General features: G+C 36.2%; 1 protein-coding gene across 4 annotated transcripts in view; it reads right to left on the reverse strand.

Moving 5' to 3' along the window:
* The window catches only part of BVES (blood vessel epicardial substance), a 134,725-nt gene that overhangs the window by 34,942 nt on the left and 77,814 nt on the right, over positions 1-21,969 (reverse strand). For all 4 annotated transcript variants that reach the window (XM_056818627.1, XM_016431212.2, XM_016431211.2 and 1 more), the window contains 2 exons: positions 10,527-10,694; positions 8,410-8,551 (listed from right to left, as the gene is read on the reverse strand). In XM_056818627.1, coding sequence (XP_056674605.1) covers positions 8,410-8,551; positions 10,527-10,694 — 310 coding nt within the window. The remainder of the gene's footprint in view (positions 1-8,409; positions 8,552-10,526; positions 10,695-21,969) is intronic.

Below are 21,969 nucleotides of genomic sequence, written 5' to 3' on the forward strand. Positions count from 1 at the left end.
CTGTCCTGAAAATAGAGAAGAATCTCAAAAGTGGCAGAGAAGAGGAAAAACAGAATCATCTTTTCATAGCAGTTATCAGTATCTTCATAGTAGCAGATGGGGGGGGGGGAGAGGCAGCAAGAGTATATGGCACAAGACAAAGAGTGATAGAATTTTACTTAAAAGGATAATGTATGGAAATCCTTTCAAGTGAAGGTGGAAATGTAGATTGGAACCATATTAGAGTTGAACCTAATATTTGACCAAAATGGTTTGAATTCTGGTTTGGTTTTTTTTTAAGAGACCCAAAGAAGCTAAATGATTTACCCAAGGTCAGATCTATATATTAGGAAGACTGGTTTGATTATTGGGTGAAAGATGAAGTGGAGAGAGGAGAGATTAGCAGCAAAGATAGCAGGAAACTACTATAATACAACTGAAAAGTGATGAGAAGTTGAATAAGGTCTGTGGAATAAGGGTAGAGGAAAAGGGATAGATGGGAGATTGTGGAGATGAAATTGACAAGATTTGCTGATTGATTGTATGTGAATGAAGGTGTGAGGAAGAGAAAAAAATTAAATTGACTTTGGAGTTTCAAGCCTGGGTAATTGGAAGAATAGTGGTGCCAATCACAGAATTGGGGAAATTGGAAGAAGGGGTTGTTTTGGGGGAATGAGTTTAGATTTTTACTATTCATTTTGAGGTGATGGAGGGGAATATGGGTTGAGATAATCAGTAGGCACAGAAGATTTGGAATGAAGCTCAGGAAAGAGACCAAGGTTGTATATCCATTTTGGGGAATCATCTCACCTACACAGTGGTGATTTTTTGAACCATGGAAATAGATTAGATTAGATCACCAAAGGAGGGAATATAGAGAAAAGAGGAAAGGGTCAAGGAAAGAATATGGGTGGATATTGATGTTTAGAAAAAGGAAGACAAAGAACCAGAAAGAACACAAAGGAGTGGTCTGACAAGTAGCACACACACACGCACACACAGAGAAAGAGAAAAATGCAGACATATAGGCAGATCAAGAAAGCTAAAGTGGGGGAGAAGAAAAGTATTCCAAAAGGAAAGGGAGTACAAAAAGTTAAATGTTGCAGAGATAGAGCAAGATGAGGTTTGAAAGTGGGAAAACACATTGGATATGGCAATTAAGAGGTAATCAGTGACCTTGAAGCAAACAATTCATGTGTAATGGATTGTTTGAAAGCTAGATTGTTAGAGGCTGAGGAATGAATAGGGATGGGGAGGTGTATGTTCTATTAAATCAATTGATCAATAATCCCACTCTACTTATTCCTTATACTTTTTAATACATATTAATGGACTCAAAAAGGTGTGAAAAAGTCTTAGATGTCTATATTTGATCAGTCACAGTAAAGCTTTCAACTAAATTCTTGGATCTGCAAAGGAATAGGTCCCTGTAAAACTTATGTGAAATAAGCTAGTTTGGAGTCATCTGAGCACCTGGTAGCTTAGTGGTCGAAGCATCATGCCAAGCTCTTGCAAGGAAATTGAGGGGGTGATGAGAAATCCTTTATTCACTCCCATACCCTGACATCCTTTTGATTGACACAGGATCTTGTGAGCTTCATGGGGTCTGGAGGATTTGGAACTTCTCAGTAGGACTAGTATCCTATTAGCATCCCCAAACAGCTAATGGCATTGTCTTCATTGGGAACTAAGAAGAGATTGAATGGAATAAGGAAAGGCAGGTTGAAGGCTCCACAAGGAAGCCTGGAGAAAAGATACACTGTGACTAACTGGAACATCTTGAGGACTCCAGCAAAAGGATGTTCAGGAGCTGTAAGTTACTGTCTTGCCACTTGTGTTCTTCTATTTGATCCCACTTTTCCCTAAATTCTATATGTTCTTGTAGGAGACTGAGCCACAGACTTTGGAATGAGGGAAGAAGAGGAAAGGAATATAGTATTCTCATAATTCTTACTGTAGCACCTTAGTAAATGGCCTTTTCTAAAAGCTGATTAAAGTTGACTATCTATTGGGTAGCAACTGATAATCATGGCAAGAAACCCACTGGATGAAGTAAGACATTAGAAAAACACCCTCATGACCTTCAAACTCTTAATCTGACCCCTAGAACTTTGAATGAAAACATTGTACACACCTTCTGGGGGCCCAGTTGGTGAATGAGAACAAGATTTGCATAGTGTGCATTACAAATGAATGGTGAAGGAGTTGGCCCAGTGATTATAGTTTGAGCCTTCTAAGAGGTGAGTCACCTGTCGATGAACTAGTTATATAACTCAGGGAATGCATGCCACGGTTAATAGCCTCTTTCCATTCACATGAAACACTGTCCATAAAAAACCCCATTTAATAAATAGTTCCCAGGATTGCTGATTGAAAGCTTTGTAGGAAACTTGGAAGTCATCTAGTTTGGCCACCTCATTTCATGGATGAGAAAACTTGCCAGAAAAATTGTCCCTTATCATATGGGAAGCACACGAGAGTCAGAATTTAGTTCCAAATTCTTTTACATCAAATTTGGCAGTATTTTCACTTGAACAAGCAGTCTATAAATCAGGGATTTCTTACCTAGTTTCATGGTTTCAATTGTACCCACTATGCAGATGATTGCCAAAACGTTATCTGTACCCCAACTCTTCTGGCGCCCTAATTTCACATTTTCAGCTGCTTGTTCCACACTCCCTGGCAGCACTTCAAACTCAACAAGCCCCAAACAGAATCAATTATTTCTCCCTTTCTTGATTTCTACTTCCCACACCAAAACAAAAGGAGCTGCCTTCTGACTGCTAGTTTTCCTTTGTCAACTAGTCAAGAAGCATTTCTTAAACATCTTCTATGTACCAAGCACTGTATTAAGTACTGGGGATACAAAGACCAGCAACAACAGTACCTTCCATCAAGGAGTGCACAATAGAATTGGGGAGACATATAAATATCTAGGTAGATACAAGACATTTGCAGAGGAGATGTAAGGTAATGTCAGAGGGGTGGGAGCTAGAAGCTCGAGAGACCAGGAACAGTCTTGTACAGAAAAAGGAATTAGAACTGAATTTTGAGGGAAGCCAGGTAAACTAGGAGGTAGAGGTGAAGAAACAGCGCTGCAGCCATGGGAAGTAAGGGAGGAAGGAGCAGCCAAAGGAGGTGACTTGTTGTATGTAAGGAACAACAAGTATGTCAGTGCAGCTTTATCTCAAGATTGTGTGGAGGGACATAAAATGTAAAAGCTGGAAAGGAAAGGAGGAACCATGTTATGGAGCGGTTTAAATAACACAGGAGTTTGTATTTGGTCCTAGAAATAAGAGGAAGCGGCTGAAGCTCCCTGAGCATGGCGAGTGACATGGTCTGATCCATACTTTTGAAAAATCACCTTGGCAGCCAAATGGAGAAAGAATTGGAGTGGTTAAGAGGCCGGAAGCAAAGAGACCAATTAGAAGGCTATTGCAGTAGTTCAGGGAGAGTGATAAGGGCCTGTGAACAGTGGCTCTGTGTGTGTATGAAGAGAAGAGGATGTATATGAAAGTAAAAATGTTAAGATTTGGCTAGAAAGATGATAGTGTCAAGTCACTCAGGCTTGTAACCTCAAAAGAGTGTTTTTCCTTTCTTCTTCATATCCTCACATCCAAATGAATGAATTCTAAATGTTGCTATTCACACAAAATGTGTATTTGGCTTGGTCCAACCAATTTTATTTTTGTATCTTAAAGTTATTTCTTCCTTAAGAAATAGGTTCGCCCCCTTTTTCCAACCAAAAAGGTTACTCTAGAAAAATCCCAAAGAGATGGGTTTTGTTCATCCTACAAACTAAACTCCTAACTCTGTTTGTTTTTTCATTTGTGTGGTTTTCATCTGGGTAGACACAGTTTGGAGTTTCCTTGGCAAAAATACTGGAGGAGTCTGACATTTTCTTCCTCAGATAACTTTATAGATGAGGAAACTGAGAGAAACAGGATCAAATGATTTGCTAGGAAATGGCTGAAGCCAAATTCAAACACAGGAAGATGATGCTTCCTGATATCGGACCCATCACTCCATCCACTAGGCCACCTAACTCTCTTCAGACATCTTCAAATTCTACTGGCATACAGTTTGCCATCTTTAGGTCTGAGATAAACAAATTTGACTATGACATTGGAATATTCATAGGGTCATAGGTTTGGAGAAGGGACGTTTTCTCTTTTGGACACTGTTGAATCCCAGATCATTTAAGTGGCAGGTCACACAGGAACTACAGAACGACAACTCAGAACATTTTGGTTCAAAATCCAAATTTTTTTCTATTATATTACTATGTACTCTTTTTAAAAAAAAGAATGAAGAATTAAGGAGCAGGGAGGCAAAGGGCATAGAGAGATGACATTGAAATCAGGAAGACCTGTGTTCAAATTCTACCTCTGGTACATACTAAGTGAGCAAGTCACTTTATTTCTCAGTTCCTCAGAGAAAATTTTCTAAAACTACAAGCTTCAGAAGCAATTGTTGACCCTAGCTTCATCACTGGGAATTCCTTCCACCAATTAAATCTCAGATGGTTCTTGAAAAATTAAAACAAAACAAAAAACAAATGAAACAACTTCCTCTCCCATAAAACAAGGAAAAATGAAATTATTTTCCTCAAGTCAAAATTTGTTGAAGGCAACTTCATCAAACCACATGTATTTTATGTCTCTATCTATATATCTCAACATATGTGTTATTTAAAAAAAAAACCCTTTACTTTCTCTTGGTAACAACTCTAAGACAGAAGGGCAAGGGTTAGGCAAATAGAATCAAATGACTTGTCCAGGGTCACAAAGTTAGGAAGTGTCTAAGGCCAGATTTGAACCCAGGTCCTGACCACTCAAAGCCTGGCACTCTGTCAATGGTGCCACCTCATTGTCCCCATATATGTTATGTGTATATATCTATATGTTTCCAGTATTAGATCACAAATATAATCAGCTATATAGATAAAATTTAAAATAAAAAACAAAAAGCAGAGGCTATAATAATGAGATTTTCCCAATGAAAAAAAAAGAACCATGTTAAGGCTCCACTGAATTTCTGAGACCTCAGATATAATTATGACTTAAATTCAGTCCAGGAGTGGTTTTGAAAAATCCTCTTAGAAGGAATGAAGCTGCTTACATTTAATATTAATGTACTGATATGCCTCAATTTCTCAGTACTCAAATTCTAGTATCCCTTTTAGCAGGGAAAGAGGCCAAGAAATTTTAAAACAAAGTCAAGGGAATCAGAAAAGTCCTGCACAGACACTCTGCAGAAAGCATATCTTTGTGTTGTTTTGTTTTGAAGAATCTGCTTCAACTCAAACTTGGAACAAAGGACACTCAAATGTGCACAGATTGGGAATCCCAAAGGGCTGCACAGCTGTGACTGACATTCAATGAGACGATGAAAGGAAAATATAAAAGTGTCAAATCCAAGGTAGTTTGAGAAAAGATACTTACCAAGTTATTTGGGGGTGGGGTGGGATGGTCAGACATATAACTATCCACACAAAAAGCATAAACCCTGACTAGACAGCTGGGTAGTGTAGAGCATAGAGTGATGGACTTGGAGTCAGACATTTATTCTGTTGCAGTCATGTCTGACTTCCCATTTGGGGTTTTCTTGGTAAAGATATGGGAGTGGGTTGCTATTTCCTTCTCCAGCTCATATTACAGATGAGGAACCTGAGGCAAACCTGAGGTTGCCCAGGGTCATATAGCTATTAAGTGTCTGAGCCAGATTTGAACTCAGGAAGATGAGTCTTTCTGACTCCAGCTCTGGCACTCTATCCACTGAGCCACCTAGCTGCTCTGGAGTCAGGAGTACCGGAGCCCAAATCCTGCCTCCAATAATTATCAGCTATGTGATCCTAGGCAAATCACGTCATCTCCTCAGTTTCATATTATTTATCTGTAAAATGAGGATGAGGTGAAATATAGTATCTACCTCATAAGGTTTCTGTAAGGATCAAACAAAATGGTATACATGAAGTGCTCCACAAACTTTAGAAAATGACATAAAAGGTAGATATGATAGTAATAATCATCAGGCTTGAGAAAGATAGCAGATAATTTAGCACCTCTGCTATCCCTCTGATTGCTTTTGCTGATAGATGGACCTTCTAGGACAGCTAGGTGGTTCAGTGGCTAGAGAGCCAGGTTTGAAGACTAGAGGTCCTGAGTTCAAGTCTGGCTGCAGACACGTCCTGGTCAAGTCACTTAACCCTGATTGCCTTGCCCTTATTGTTTTTCTGCCCTGGAATCAATACTCAGTATCAATTCTAAGGTAGAAGGTAACGATTTTTTTTTAAAAAAAGAAAGGTCTTCTAACAAATTTTCACCACTACTTGGGCTACTACTTTCAGGATCCACTTCTTTCAAAAGCAGCCATAGGCAAGGCAATATTGACTTCAGTTTAAAGGTCTTCTCCCCCTAGTCAGATCAGGTAGAGCAGTACTAGGGCTTAGGGTCTGAGTCCTTTGACTGCTCTGGAAAGCAGCCAAGAATGCTTCTAGACCAGTTGGATGGACAAAAGACTGTCTTGGAAATTGAACAAGATGAGGAATCTCCTTACCTCTGATTCAATGACTTTGCTTTAAAGTAATGTAAAGTAGGAATGAAGGACTTCTAGATAGATGTTGTTGATGTGGAATAGACTCTAGGTTTTATCATGTCCATAGGAACAATTTCACATATTTCAAAAAAAGCATTCTGTGCTATATTTGTTCGAAAGGTTCAAAAGAAATTGGAACCAAAATCCACCTTAATTTCTCTTATGTGTGTCATTGTTCATGGAAGAAATGGTATTGTGCAGTGAAATGAACCAATGAACTAAGAAGGTTTTCCTTAAAATTTTATTTTATCCTATTAAAATTTCTTACAATAAAAGATCATATGCTGACAAAAATGACATAGAAACAGCTGTGTTTGCTTTTGATACATTTCTGGGGCTAATCTAGAATTGATCAAAGAAAGTATGGAATAATATTATTGAGCAATAGTCTATTAAATGGGGAAACAGTTCATTCATATGTATCTTAACATCTAACTTCGCAACTACCTTTCTAATGGCTTTATGCATTAGATCACATTCAATTCAGTCATATACCTTTGTAAGTTCTACCCATATAGAAAATTTCATTGAACCCCACAAAACATTTTAGCACACAGGTCTACTGAAAAAATTCCATGGACCACCATTTTGTTTTAGGACCATAGACAATATTAAAATGAATGGAAGGCCCATCTTCACACACTTTAGAAATGTTCCAAATTTAATCAAAACCAGTCATTTCTTTTGAAAATTATACGGAATAAATCTAAAGACAACTGCTCGCCATTTTGTATCTAAAGTGAAATAGAAAATACAATTTCTTTTTCTGGTCAGTACAAAGTGCTGCTCATGCTCGAGTAATTCCTTGAAGGTTTATATCAATTATAATGCTTTGGAAATTACATTGTTTGCTGAATGCATTAGTAATCAGAATCTTTAACCTAATTCATCCATAATATATAAATGATGCAAAATTAAATAATACAAAAACTTGGGTTTGAAGAATAGAGTCCTTTGCTCTTTAAAGATAATTGTAGTTTAAAATCCCATCTAAAACATTAATAGAAGTTACTTAGTACATGCAAGTAAAGGAAATCCACAGGCTTTAGTTTATTGAAGGTCTTCAACATGTAGTATTAGCAGCAGAAAATTTGATGGTGGTGGTAGTAGTAGTAGTGTTAGTCCAGAAGACAAGGAATGATAATTTAGCTTTTGATCATCAGCATGTATTTATGTTGTTAGTGTTCATTATTTGCCTTTTAGTTATCTTAGCCACAGATGAGTCTTTCCTGGGTAGATTATTGTCTTGTAGCATCAGCAGCTAGAGAAGTCTGAAAGGTGTCATTCACAAAGGTGTTAATTTCTCCCACTTATCTTCAAAGCCAGCTGTGTACACCTGGCTGCTCACACTGGGAATCAACCAGCCAAGACAAACATTCAGCCATTTTCATTACTATAGCTCTTGATGGAGAGCTAAATCTATACTAGGTTTTACTCTAAGGATGCAAGCAAAATATCAAAATAGCCACCAATTTAGGTGCTAGGAAATGTAGAGATAAATAAATTAGTTTTATTTAAGTGGTTAACAGTTTAAGGCTTTGAATGTAAACTAGCATGCAAAATAAGAATCACAAAAGTTAATTAGCTTTGGTTTTCTTTCTAACTTTTCCTTTATTTATAAATGACGACATTTTCTTGCAAAATTAAGAGATCAAGTACATAACATTCTATGGCTCCTTTACCATCTCTAGATGAAGAATTCATCTTCCTACTTTGGCCATCTCTCTATCCACATTTGTGCATACCAAATGCCCTTACCCATGAGAACCCTTTTTTTTGGAGAAAATTTTAAATCAGTTTTAAATCAAGACCAACAGACATCAACACACTTACGAATAGAGGATGCAGTGGATGTCCCCCGGAGGAAATGTTGTAAGCCGTCTTCACTGTCACTTGTACTAGCCATACTGTTTCTCATTTGCATCACTGAAATCTGTGAGCAAAGACTAGGCTTGCGTTCCAAACTTTTGGCAGTCTATAAAACAAAGATGACATGTATTTTCACGAAATATGCCAATCAAAAATGAGATTCTCTTTTTAAATTTAAATTTTAAACTTTTTAATTTTAATAACAAATTTCCACATGAATTTAATAAATGAGATTCTTGAATAGAGAATCAGATTTTTCCTGCACATATACAATTCCCTTATTATAATTCAACCTCCTTTATAAGAAAAGTCTTTCCCTGTTCAGGTCTCCAAACTATTACTTGCAAAACTTACTACTTCAATGTACTAGAGTATCAAGTTATATAAAAACACCCAATGAAGAATAAGATGTTCTAATGTGGCTATTGTAACACTTTGTATTAAAGTTTAAAGTTGCACTAAGACTTGGGGCAACCCATATCACTGTTATCTTTGCCAACTCAGTTTTAAGGTCCTCAAGAATAGAGAATCACTTTTGTCTTTGAATGATCAGTAACTGGCCCAGGAAGGTGCTTACTAGATATCTGTTGGCTGACTACTAATGTTTAAAAGAAATGCCTTTAGAAGAAAACTATTCACTGTGGGAGATGGATGAACTTGTTGGAAATACTATTTAGCTCTGAAATATAGACTGATTGCATTACTTGATTACAGCTGGCAGTAGTTTTATGGGCATATTCCATATTCAAGACCAAAACAAGAATGCAAGAGTAGACAAGCCAGTTCTCTTAGAACTGTTAAGAGTATTATAGGAAACAAATAATGCCATTTGTAACCAATCTAAAACATGTTCCCAAGAGCAAAAACTGTGTGTATGTGGTCTACAGGGAGTGGGTGTTATTCTCAATATAATTTTGATGTTCCTTACCTTGAGAAATTCTATTTTGAGAAATCTCAAATTTATAAAAGGTTATTATTTACAATACTATGAAGAAACAAAGTCATACTCCTCTTTTATACAAACTGTCTTATTTGTTCAAATTGTGTTTTAAGATGTTTAAAAGGGTGGAGGGAAATGTTAACTGCTTTTACAGCTCAGGATGGCTTGAAGAGGTTCTACAACTGTAGGATTTAGCAAGGGAGTAATTCAGTGATAACCACTACCTAGAAAAGAAGTGTTAGTGACTTGGTTGCTAAGGTAACATTTTTTTCATAATGAAAAGAAATAATCGCAAGCTTAGATACATACTTTATACAGATGCGGATAAGATGAATGTGGACAAAAAAAAGATAATGACAAGCTCCCCTTTGACAGAAGATGGTAGATGGGCCAGGGGTTGTGACTGGAAGCTGTCTGAATTATAATAGTGGAAATCACCAGAACTCCTCCCTCCTGCTCCCAGTGTCCTTTACTTTACAAAAACCCTCTCCCTAAGCTAGGGTCCTAATTTAGAGAGAAATGACAAGTCTTTATAATATTAGCCTATATTTCCAACCTTATAAGTAATGATAAATATCAGCATTACAAGATGCGTCAGTATAGATTTTCTTAAAATATTTTATAGTATGATTCCATTCACAGAGATTCAAAATGTATATGATGTTTATGACTTACTTCAAGAATCTAAAGATCTATGATTTCATTGGTTTGGGTATTTCCCCACCAGAAATGCAGATTGAACCCCTTCTATGGTTTAGTAGATGATTTACTAAATTGCTGAGGTCAAATATATTCACCACTTAATGGCCAACCTTCTGGGGATGAATCTCTTGGAACTGGGCCATACAGGTCCTTGGGCAAAGAATATACAGTTCATCACAGGGTCCAAATCAGAAGCCTTTCCAGCTTAATAAGTCTTTCCAAAATTTATTTTCAGCTAACATGTTCTAAGAACCTGTCGTTATCTTGATACCAATATAGGTAACAATGTAGATATTTAGTAAAACTTTTGGGAACTTATATGGCACAAAATAAAAATGGTATAGTTTTTGTGTTTTTACAAAAGGAAAAAAAAAACCAAACACAAATGACTACAGATTGAACCTTTAAGGTACCTTGGCTCTGAAATATGGTGACTTACCTTATCATTTAATGTGGGATCATTCAAGGAATATAGCTTATTTGTGATATCCTTCCCAATAAGGTATCTAAATATTTCATAAAGGAAAGGTTCTGATTCCAAAAAAAAGGTTAATCTCTCTCTTGACCAGCACAAGAATCTACAAGTATCATCTGCAACAATAGTGACCTGGAAAAGACACAATGTGCGGTAGGGAAAAATGAACAGGTTTGATTATGTGAATTGTGATTATATTACAATGAAGGGATAGGGAAGTGGAATTATTTAACAGGAATAATTATTATAACAATTATTTATTCAATCAGTTCAATTGATTCAAAACAGATCCATTGCACAGAGATCCCAGCTTTGTGTCTAAGATTACAATAAGATGCATTAAGCAGTCCAAAAGCAACAGCTTCCCTAAATAAAAGCGACTTCCCAAAGATTCGCAGAGCACCTTTCACATCTGAGATATCTTGTAAACATAACAAGGAAGAAATACCAGGGGTTAGAAGGGCAATCTTGCAGGATATCTAGGTATAGATCAGAGTTGTTCAATACACTCATCACAAGTGGCCAATTGCCTAGTCAGAGACCTGGGGTGAATTGATATTCCTGGTACAGGAATGATTTATAAGCAACTGCTCCTCACAGCAAAGTTTAAAGAGACAGAAGCAAGTTTCTCTAGGCAGGAAATGGATGAATAAACTAGGTTAGCTTTACAAATTCTTTCATTTCTAACAATGAACTTCTATGCAAATTAAATTGATATCCCAGGGCTGATTGCTAAAGGAAAAGTTTGACTGGTGAGTGGCCCTCTGCTAGGGGCAGGAGTGGGGATAAAGGGGTGAAGAACCAACTCCATTCTTTAGCAATCCAAATAGTACCCACCAAGACCAGACAAAACAGCAAACTGGGAGATGAATTAAAGACCCAGATTTTCTCTTTAAACTTGATTGTAGAAAAAAGAAAACTTAAATACTCTACTTCCAAAATAAAGCATGTCCACAATCATGTAAAATAAAATTCTGGGTCTCCAGAAAAAAATTCAGAGAAGCTACCTTACCCATTATCAATTGCAAACCTCCAACCTCACCTGAAAGACATCACTAGCTCTTCTGTAACAGGGATTGTGGGGATTTTTATGGAAACATAAAAATGAGGCACTTTTTTCTCCTTTTCTGGATACTTGTATGCCTAAATAATTGATTTTTTAAGTTGGAAGATTTAACTGTTTAAAAGGGAGATAATGAGCTCAGCAAAAGATTAATAAAAGGGATGCTGGAGTTCATCTAATTGAGCCCCTCAAATTTATTAAGGCCCATATAGATTCATTTGTCCAAAGTCATAGTAAATGGTAAAGCTGTGATCTGAATGAATAAATTTAACTTCCTACGTGCTAGGCACTATCCTAGGTGCTTGGGATACAAGTAGAGAAAACTATCAAGTTCCTGATCTTAAGGAACTCATATACATGTAGGAGGAGACAATACTTAAAGGAAAGTTTAGGAGCAGGGCAGATGTAAAATCCTAGAAGTCCTAGGATGCAATGTCAGGGGAGCTGACAAGAACCAAGGGTCCTTGGGCTATATCAGTAAGTTACATGAGAGTTCTGTAAACCTCAAATTTCCTTAGACTTATAAATGTTGGAAATTTCACCATTGGGATATTTCATACTTGGAAAATTTCTTACTGATAGTCTATTGGAATGGGAACTCCATTGGCATGGGAGGTTCCTTCTCTTCCCTTCTTAAGATTACTTTAGGACAGAAACCCTTTGCTGAACAATGGAAAGGACTTTGACCTATGCTTAAGCATAGAACAGGAATTTCTTTGAGTCTTGATTGATTTTAGAATTGATACAATGGAGATACTTGGAATAAAATCTCCACCCTATTCAGTCCTAATAGGATTGAGTAAGGGCTGCAGCCTAGATCAAAATTTAATTATTCCAATCTCTACCATACTCAAGTTAACAGGATTTAGAAAGGGCTGTAACAAAGGAGTAAAGATTTAATCATTTGAAAAATATGACCTTCAACAGACATGTGCAAAAGCCAGAAACCTCTGGGCGGTCCTGGGTTAAGTGAGAGCCTCCATTGACAGGGAAATTGATGAAGAGTGATTGGTAGATGTGAGGACTGAGGGGAGGCAACTTGGATGGTGTCCTAAAAGATAGGAGGGTATGGAGAAGAGAGGGAGGTGGAGTTTTTGGTCGGTGTGGTTCCTGGGCTCTGAGGAAGCTTGCTCGGAAGGAAGCTGAAGGTGGGGGCCTCTGAGACTGTTTCTCCATTTTGGACACGTGAGTAATAGGGACTGATCTCCTTTCTTTGCCCCAGCTATCTAAGGGCTTGGGCCTTTTGGCCCAGCCTAAACAGAAGGGGTATTTAAGCCCTATTCCCTTCTCTCTGTATATATATCTCTAATTCCTTTCTTACTCCTATTGAAATTAAACTCCAAAAAAGGCTGACGGCTGACTTGAGTTTTTCATTTAGGAATTACATAGCTGATTCCTTGGCGACCTTAAATTAATATATATATCAGTCTTTTAAAGTGATTCCCTTGTAACAGTTCAAAGAGTCTGCAGGGCACAGAAGCAGGATATCTGGTAAGACACCTTAAGAGATAGTGGTAGGTTAAGACCTGATTTGGTCCTTCATCTCACTGGTAGGAACAGAATTGGTGACTCTCAACATAGCCAAGCCAGGTGAGCAGTCAAGCAGCCCAGGTGGTAAACAATTAAACAGTTTGGGTTTGAGGGGGCTGGGGCACAGGAGAAATTGAACCCAAGTCCCTTACTTGAGTATCAAGAAAAAGGAGTAAGAAATGACCATGGTAAGCTTAAGAACTCTGTACACAGAAAATAATAGCATAAAAAAGCATGTACCCAGGCTGAAGATTCCCTTAAAACTCTTGCAATAGCAAGTGATGGCAGCAAATAATAGTACTTCAGACCTGAACAGGATTTGTAGATTCTCCATAAGCTTTCTTCTATGGCTATGCAATGACATTAGCAATACTCTACTTGTTAATATTGTATACAAGTTTATAGACTAATACCAACACTTCTTTGTACTTTATAGTAATGTTAATTTAAAGATAAGGAAACTGAGGGCTAGTGCAACAAATCAGTAAGTCACAAAGCTGGTTAGTGACAGCCAAATAACCCACTTTTTGACTACTAGCCCTGAACATTTCACAGCACTATTATCATCTATATCTAGAACTTCCACTAAAATCCTATTCTATACTATCCATAGCTAGAGAAAGAACTGTTGGAGCATAAGTGCAGAAGAAAACTTGTGATTTATCACTTGATTATATGCATATATTATTGGGCTTTTGGATTTAAGAGATTACTCTATTACAAAAATGAATAATATAGAAATAGGTTTTGAAAGATAATATATGTATAACCCAGTGGAATTGCTGGCCATTTCTGGGAGGGGGAGGTAAGAGAAAAAGGAGACAATATGAATCATATAAACATGGGAAAATATATTTAAAAATAAAATAAATATAATTCTAAAGTTTCTTCATAGCACGGGGGCAATCTTTGGTTCCTTAGGGCTATCCCAGTATGCAAAATCTCTAAACAAGGTGGAAAATCTTTAGGTTTAGACCTGGTAACAGATTCCGTCTACTCTCGAAGGAATGGAGTAGTCAAAGTATTAAGAAGTTAATTAAGTAGGCTAGCCAATTAGTCAAACACTAATAGCATTGAAAAATGAAACTGTTAATATACTTTAACAAGTAGGAAGAAATTTATTACTGATATGGGAGTCAGCCTTAAGTCAGATGTGATCAGATATCAGACCTTTGATTTATAAATATCAAAATAAAAATGAGATGGTACATAATTAAAAACTTTCCCCATCTAAAATATTTAAATAAGCAGTTGATGCCAACAAACTAGATGGAAAAAAGGATATTAACTCAGATTATAACCATTTAAAAACTCTTACTTTTGTCTTAGTATCACTTTTAATACAGGAGAATGGCAAGGGCTAGGCAATTGGGGTTAAGTGACCTTTCCAAGGTCACACAAGCTAAGAAGTGTTTCAGGTAAGAATTGAACCCAGGTCATCCTGGCTTCAGGCCTGGTGCTCTATTTACTATGCTGCCTAGCTGCTCTGATTATAACCATTTCTTAAAGAATTTTAACTGATGCCCAATAAGTGCCATAACCAGGAGACCAAAAGGGCCACAAAACCATCTGACTCAGGAAACATTTAATCTCCTTGCCAAAACAAGAGAGAGAAAGAGAGCCAACAAGGGCAATGTTGGTTTAGAATACAAACTTGTTTATAAAATCTTATGGGGAAGAATACACATACTCCTCAAGTATTTGCCACTGTTACAGAGGAAGCCCAATTTAGAGCCCATATAGAGTATCAATTATCTAAAAATCATAGATCATAGATCAAGATCTGGAAGAAACTTTAGAGGTCAAGTCCAACCCCCTTATTTTGCAGATGAAGAACCTGAAGGCCAAAGATATTAAATTATTAACCTGGGGTGACAGCTAACAGGTGTCTGAGTAGAAATCTGAATGAAGCAAGGTCTTCTTGAATTCAAATCCAATACTCTGTCCACTACAATTCTAGTTCTCTAGATTCTTCAATTTTCAGAAATAATAATACATCAATCTGAGGATATTGTGAAGTTTCCTTAATACGAAATACAATTATTCAAAAAAGTACAGTATATTTATTGACACAGAAAAAGTAAGTGACCGAAGAATGCTTAATGTCCAGACTACAATATGTAGCTGGAGGGGCAACCCAAAGAACTTGTGTAGATAGCATGCATAGACAAATAGTGAGTTGGACCCAAAAGAGAACAGGAGAATAGCAGCCAGATTACCTTTGGAAAAGTGCATAGTTAATGTTATTAACTCAAAGATTCTCTCTGAAACAGTTTATTAAAAATATCAATCTTGGTCTGGTAGAGAGGCATCAATGTAAGTCACAGAACAGAAGCAGAGAGTTTGAGTTAGAAGAATCTCAGTAGCTATCTAATTATGCTCAGATATGAAATGAATCCATATTATAAACACAATAATAATAATATTAATATAATAATATTACAATACACCAGACAAGTGCTTTTCTAATCTGAATGAAGACTTCTAAAGATGAGGAAACCATCACCACTTGAAGTAGCCCATTCCACTTTGGAACAACTTTAATCATCAGGAAGATTTTCCTCATGTAAAATCTAAATTTTCTTCTCCATCTTCCATCATAACTTTCAGTTCAGCCCTCTAGAACCAAGTGGAATAAATCTAATATTTCCTCTCCAAATGAGCCCTTTAAAACTTGAAGAAAATGATTATGTCCCTTTTGAGTCTTCTCCTTTCTAGGTTAACATCTTCAGTTTCTTCAATGAACGTTTTAATATATGGTCTCAAGACCCTTTGCAACCCAACTGTCTTCCTCAAGAAGCTCTCCTGGTTATCATTGTCTTTCTATACCATTCAGAACTGAAGAAACTACTTCAGATATAAGTCTGACAGGGGCAGAGTGCAGTGGGGCTGTCTCCCATTTTTTTCTGTAAACTGAAGCTTAAATGCTTTGGCCACATATTAAGAAAACAGGGCTTATTGGAAAAGATCCTGATATTGAGAAAGATTAAAGACAAAAGGAAAGGGGGCAGTAAAGGAGAAGAGGGATAGATAGTGCCATGGAAACAATGAACAAGAACTTGGACAGACATCGATTGATAGTGAAGGATAGAAGGGCCCGGCATGTTATGTTCCTTGGGATCAAGGAGAGTCAGACAGTACTGAACAATTGAAAGACAACAACAAATGCTTCTTTTAATCCTTCCCAAGATTTTATTAGTTCTGTTTTGGCTGCCACATTATACTGATGGCTCATATTGTGCTTGTAGTCCACTAATAAAACTTCTTCCAATCTTTTTCAGAACTTTCCAAACACTTTCCCTATATTGCATCTATGAAATTTATTTTTTGTATCTAAGAGTCATATTTTATATTTATTCTAGTTGAATTTCAACTTATTAGATTCAACCCAATGTTTTGGCTTTTCAAAATCCTACTTTTTACATAGTTTATATTTTTATTTTTCAAGTAACAAATTTTAAAAACTAGTCTGTCCTTCTTGACACGCCCTCAACTTGGCAAAAAGAAATTTTAGGTCCCTCAGTTTATAGCTGCATAGGCCAGTAAACAAAATTTTAAATTAGCTGTGTCTGAAAATATATGCCTCTCTTTTAATTTAAGGTCATTATCTCTCTGTTAAAAAGTAAATGGCATACTTCAACTTCATTCTTTGGGTTTCATGGTTTATTGTGTTGATGAGAGTTCTAAAGTCTTTCAAAGTTATTTTTCCTTGTAATGTCATCATTTGTATAAACTGTTCTAGTTCTGCCCACTTCACTCTGCATCCATTTATAAAATCTTCTAGTTTCCATTGAAATTGTGCATTTCATAATTTCTTATGGCATAACAATATTTCATGACAGATTATAATAGACTTAGTCATTTTATAACAGATGTATTGGAAAACTACCAACTGCTACAAATATATTTGTACACATAGATCCATTTCCTCTATCTTCTATTTCTATATATGCCTATATAGCCAGGTATGCACACTTTGGTAACTTTCTGAGCATAATTCAAGATCTAAAAGGAACTTAATTCTATCATTCAATGTATTAGCATTTCAGGTACACATATACAACTTAACACAAAAATACATAACAGAATAAAACAACAAGCATTTATCAAACATCCATTATGAATCAGGTACTGTGCTGTGTTAGGGAAACAGAGAAGTGAAAGGGGTGCTAAAAAGCAATATATAGTAAATATATAGTGCAGTGCTATCGAACTAAAATTGAAATAAGGACCACTAGCCCATACATAAGGATCCCTGCCAACTGCATATTAACTTAGAAAACCACAAATTAACATTATCTCTATCTTATTGTTTTATTTATTTTGTTAAATATTTCCCAATTACATTTTAATTAGGTTTGAGCTACACTTAGGAGTATGGTAGGCTCCGTGTTTGACATATGTTCCAGTGGATTATACAAGGTAAAAGTGTCTCATACTGTGTCATTTTTACTAGTGACTTAGATGCAACATACATGCCACAAAGTGGAAAAGACCAGCTTATATGTTGTTTGAAAGAAGCAGGATCCACAAAGAATTTCACAGATGAAAATACTGAGGAAAATAATCTATTTTAAATAATTGAATAAAGATAAATAAAAAGTCTTAAACATGGGTTCAAAAATGAATGTTACTAGTACAATTTGAAATAAGACCAAGTAGATGGCAGATTGTACCAAAAAATCTAGGGATTTTAGTAGTATGAGTATGTATTAAATAGAGTATGAGTCATCAGTGTTCTCTGACTGCCTCTGCAATTTAAGATCACACTGAGAGGCATAGTTTCCGAGACTTGGGTCCTGTATGGTACTGCTGTTCTCTGCCCTGGTTATACTACAGCTGGAATTTGTGTTAAGTTCTAGGTGCTACCTTGAAAGATCAATAAGGAGGGTGAAAGAACAGAGATCATGCTGTACAGAAAGCAATAAAAGCAAATGGAGCTGTTTAGCCTGGAAAGACAAAGACTTGGGTAGACTAGGGTAGTCAGATTCAAATATCTGAAGGTTGGTCCATGGAAAGAGGCAAAGACACTTTTTGATTGACTCCAGGAAGACACAACTAAGAATGAGGGATAGAGACTGTAAAAAGACACATTTATTCTGCATGTCATGAAGAAATTTCTAAAAACAGAATTATTCAATAGAGGAACAATTCCTTTCATAGAAATAAAATCACAAATTTCAAACCTCTTACCTGTGTGAAAACTACCTCATTGTACAGATTAGTGACTTATTTGCCTTAGAATTATCTATTATTTAAAAAGTAAATTTAATTGAATCTAGTAAGCTTTTTTTTATTAAATCCCTTCTGTATGTCATATTACATATACACATGCACACATATATCCACTTTCTACAGTTTTGTCTAAAAGATTAATCTGGAATAAATTTTATTATTAATTAGAAGACTCAAAGAATAGGAAAAATTGATAAGTTTAGAAACTACACATCTTTTTGGAAAAGTATAAATTATTTTTATCTAAGGGCTTATTTATAAATTTCACAGTATAAAATATTTTTAAAGCCTTCCTCTACTGTCTTGTTATAAGGCTTAAAATTAGCTTGGTATTTTGGTTTTAAGAGAATATAAAACTAGAGTGAAAAGAAGGTTGAAATATATACCTTACTACTGTTGACTAATTAGTAAAAAATGTAGTCTGAATAGGCAAAGTCTTAAGCATAGTATTATCCCTAAGGAAATAGAAATTTATTCCTTTTAAATATATTTGAAATATATTTCATTGTCAAACATTTTCTTTGACATCTTCTATTGCCTACTAATTAATTTATCAAATTCCTTTTCCACAAATTGTATAAAGGTATATTTCAGTTCAATCCTTAATTTATGACAAATTTTGAGTTAAGTGAAATTCAAAATGAGATTTTGCTGCAAAATATGTCTGCAAGTTTAGAGAAGTAAATATTTCTTTCTCTTCTTCGTGAAGTTATTTCGTTATGGGGTTGGTTAGTCACAAGTATAATAACTAAGGCCATCCAGTTCTGTGAGTAATGGTTTATTTCTGCTAACTGAGCAGTTTTATCTAAAAGCAGAGCTGTCTCACCAGTTAGCTGACAACAGACTTTTATAAAACATGAAAGTTTTATAATAGATTCCAGGAAATTTCAAAGCTACAGCAGACTAAATTTTCTTCCAGACAAATTAGTGGGGCTCTCTTCGATATCATATTTGAATTCCTGCTGAGGAAATGTAGCTTATAATGGGGTCAAGTTGGAAGCACAAAGATTTCTTTTGGTTTGGGAATTACAGCAAACCTTCACAACCTTCCTCTCCTGGGCCAATGCCCAGGAGAGAGGCTGCCTGGCAAACAGTGTGTCAACCCTTGACTTTAGATTCTAAATCCATCCCACATCTTTTCCAACATAATGAGACTGTAGCTTATTCAAGCCACTCATGGCCACACATTAACAGTTTCTTTATTCTAAAATTAAAAAATAAAACAGCTCCCTATTTGTTTTTCTGGCTCATAAAAACACATTCTCAAGCTTTTTGCCACTGGAAAAAAAAGGAAATTGGATTTAAGAAACAATTTAAAAAACACTAGCGTGAAAGAGACAGGAAAAGGAAGGAATTTCTCAACATGGTAGAATTGGAAATATAGAACTCTGTTTAGTCATGAAGTGTTGGCTGTCTTCATTCTGTGGAAAATGTACCTAATCTTTTTGGGCATGGTGCCATATACATACACCAAGAACAAGGGAATGTATCCTGAGAAAAAGGTTCATTCATTCTCTTAATACTTACTGAGTTCCCATAGGGTGCCTGGAAGAGTATACTAGGCACTAAAAGATATAAGGTTGGAAACTGGCCCATGACAGATGGAATTATTTTACTGCATAATTTGAAGTTTTGTCTTTGTAAATTAAGATCCCATTTTATGTGCATCCTGGTTAAAACTTAAGAGAGCTCCCACTTCCTACCAGCTTGACAGCCTGTGAAGTCAGCCAGGCCACTTTTACTCTGGATTTGAATTTTTGGCAAATATGGAACAGAAGCAGGCAAGCTGTTATCCATGGAAAAATCCATCCTTCTAGAATTCTCCCTTCCCCACCTCCCTCTGGGCCAATAAAACTTTGGTTTCCTTTCCTTCAGGCCACAGAAGAAGCTGTTGATTTTGCTCAAAAACATCAGTAGGGGGGTAGTTTTTATATAAAGTTTTACAGAAACATCAATTTACATAAAAACCATTTGCCCTGCCCGAAACACCATCCCCCAGAGAGAGTAGAGCTTGCCTGTTGGTGGCTTTAGGAATCAGTTACTTAACAAGTCATACATGCTCCATGGGAAACGGATAGAATGGAAAGTCAAGCTATCAGACTTCTCAGTTACATACAAACACACCCCTTGCAGTATCAAATAGCAGTTGTGGCCATGCTACTGCAAATCTTATCCTCTGTGACAGTCTACAAGACTTGACTTTCCCCTTCTCCTGGCCCTTCTATTTCTTCAATCTCTCTTTTGTCTTTTATGACAACAAAGACAACCTTTGCATTACTTTACTACCTAAAGTTTACATTAGCTGATTTTTATGGTGTTCTGTGGTTCAATTCCTTTTAATTACATCACAACTATTTCACAGATGACAAAACTAAGGTTGAAAGGGGTTGATGGGACTTGGTCAGGGTCGTACCTCCAATAAATCTCTAAAGCAAGATTCAAACTCAGGTTTTCCTGATACAAAGTGCAGCACTCTCTCTAATATACCACCTAACTGTCTTCCAATAATAATGCGCTTTCCTTTTAAGGAACTTTGGGATGGGAAGAATAAGAATTGCTAACTTCATTTTGAGGACAAGGAGAGGTTAAATGACTTTCCCGTGATCACACAACCAATATATGTGTGAGATGAGATCTGAATCTAGAACTCCTGAACTCAGGTCTAGGTTCTCTTAATTTTGTGCTACACTGACCAACAGGTAACAAAACAGAATTAAAATCCAGACATTTAATGATGCTACTTCTCATAAAACACTTATATGATGTTCTCTGGGGGCAAAGGTTACAACTTATGAGTAAAATGGAAAGGAAAAGAACTGTTGTCTGTAGATTTCAATCATTCTTTCATTGGCACAGGTAATAGAGAACTGACTACAAACACAGGCCAGCCATCTGTGGAGTAGCTGGCAAATGAGACATAGATATCCAAGGACTATTTTTATTTTTGAGCATTACCAGCAATAGAATTTTTGAAACAACAAAAAATATAATGTCTCTCATGGGTTTACATAAGCCACTCCTGTTTCTAATAATTCCTAGGCATGGTAAATTGGATAAAGTCCTGTATGGGGAGTCAGGAAGACTGGAATTTGAATCCCAAGTTAGACATTTATTAGCTGTGAATTCAATTACCCTCTCGGAGCCTCAGCTTCAACATCTGTAAAATGGGAACAATAACAGTACTTATTTATTAGGGTTATTTTGAAAATCAGATGAGATTTATGATAACAATATTATAGTAATTTATAATAATAAATAATATTTGTGATAATAATATAATAAACATTTTACAACTCTCAAAGGTCCTTTTCCTATAACTACCAGCAGCACCACCATAGTCATCATCATCATCATCATCATCATCATCATCATCATCATCATGAGCAATAACAATCCATTTGTTCACTGAGAAATAGCCCTCTAGGCACTTTCTACAGAGAAATGCGGAGCAAAGCCTTTGGAAACTCCAAGACCACTATCCTTTGCCAAGCCATTTTACCTTAAGAATCATCTCAGGAACTTCTTTAACCCTTGGTGTCTGGGAAGTAATAGCTTGAGCTATTAGAATAAATTATTTTG

Source organism: Monodelphis domestica, chromosome 2 (genome assembly GCF_027887165.1).
Source record: "Monodelphis domestica isolate mMonDom1 chromosome 2, mMonDom1.pri, whole genome shotgun sequence".
NCBI lineage: Eukaryota > Metazoa > Chordata > Mammalia > Didelphimorphia > Didelphidae > Monodelphis > Monodelphis domestica.